Raw genomic sequence first — 1,183 nt, 5'->3', positions numbered from 1 at the left:
GGGTAATAAAAATGGCACGGGCATGTGCACATAGTATAAAGTGGTTCAGTAAAGCAGTGTTATTCAGGTACTGTTGGTGATCAACCCACATGGTAGGAGTAACATTTGTATTAAATAGATTGTGTGATGACTATATGAATATAGAACTATCTTGTAAGTTGAATATGGAAGGACTTGAAAATGACATTTCTCTTTTTTTAAATGCAGATTTATGTCTCCAAGCACAACAAATCTCACAGCTGTCACAGAATTTATCCTCATTGGATTTTCTACCAATGAAAATATGTACATTTTGCACTCAGTGCTCTTCACCTTGATATACTTCTTGGCACTAATGGAAAACGTCCTCATTATAATGATCATAACTTTGGACAAGCGTCTCTGCACCCCCATGTACTTCTTCCTGAAGAATTTGTCCTTCTTGGATCTCTGCCTACTTACATTGACAATCCCCAAATCCATTGCCAACTCCTTGACTCACAGTGACTCCATCTCATTTCCTGGCTGTGTAGCCCAGGTCTTTCTGCTTGTGTTTTTAACGACTGCAGAGCTGAATCTCCTCACCGTGATGTGCTTTGACCGCTATGCTGCCATATGCCACCCCCTGCACTACGAGGTCGTCATGAATGTGAATATGCGTATTCAGTTGACAGCTGTGTCCTGGCTGGGTGGGGGTCTGATCGCCATAATGCACACAGCCAGTACCTTCTCCTTATCCTACTGTGGTTCTAACGTGGTCCATCATTTTTTTTGTGATATACCACAGTTATTGGCTATTTCTTGCTCAGAAAACATAATAAGAGAGATTGTACCTATCCTCATTAGTGTGGTATTGGATATCTGCTGTTTTATTTTCATCATTATTTCCTATGTCTACATCTTCTACACTGTCAAGAAAATGCCATCAACAGAAGGTCAGTCAAAAGCCTTTTCCACTTGCCTTCCACATCTGATTGTGATTGTATTATTTCTCTCCACTGGTTTCTCTGCATATCTGAGGCCGATTTCGCAGGCCCCTTCCATTTTTGACCTTGTCATTTCTGTGTTCTACACCATGGCTCCCCCAACCTTTAATCCCATGATATATAGTCTAAGAAATAATACCATAAGAAAGTCTCTGGAAATGTTGCTGAAGGGACTATTCACCCGAAAGCATAAGGTATCCCATCTTTTATTTCAATAA

At 40.4% G+C, this 1,183-nt stretch overlaps 1 protein-coding gene across 1 annotated transcript; it reads left to right on the top strand.

Annotated features, from left to right (window-relative positions):
- Nucleotides 1-211: 211 nt before the first annotated feature.
- On the top strand, nucleotides 212-1,183 carry LOC140846056 (olfactory receptor 14A16-like). The gene has a single exon (XM_073221469.1). The coding sequence runs from the start codon at nucleotides 212-214 to the stop codon at nucleotides 1,181-1,183; it is 972 nt and encodes a 323-aa protein (XP_073077570.1).

This window comes from Manis javanica, chromosome 14 (assembly GCF_040802235.1).
Source record: "Manis javanica isolate MJ-LG chromosome 14, MJ_LKY, whole genome shotgun sequence".
NCBI classification, from domain to species: domain Eukaryota; kingdom Metazoa; phylum Chordata; class Mammalia; order Pholidota; family Manidae; genus Manis; species Manis javanica.
Note: the sequence above shows the minus strand (reverse complement) of the source record. Positions and strands in the feature narration are given on the sequence as shown.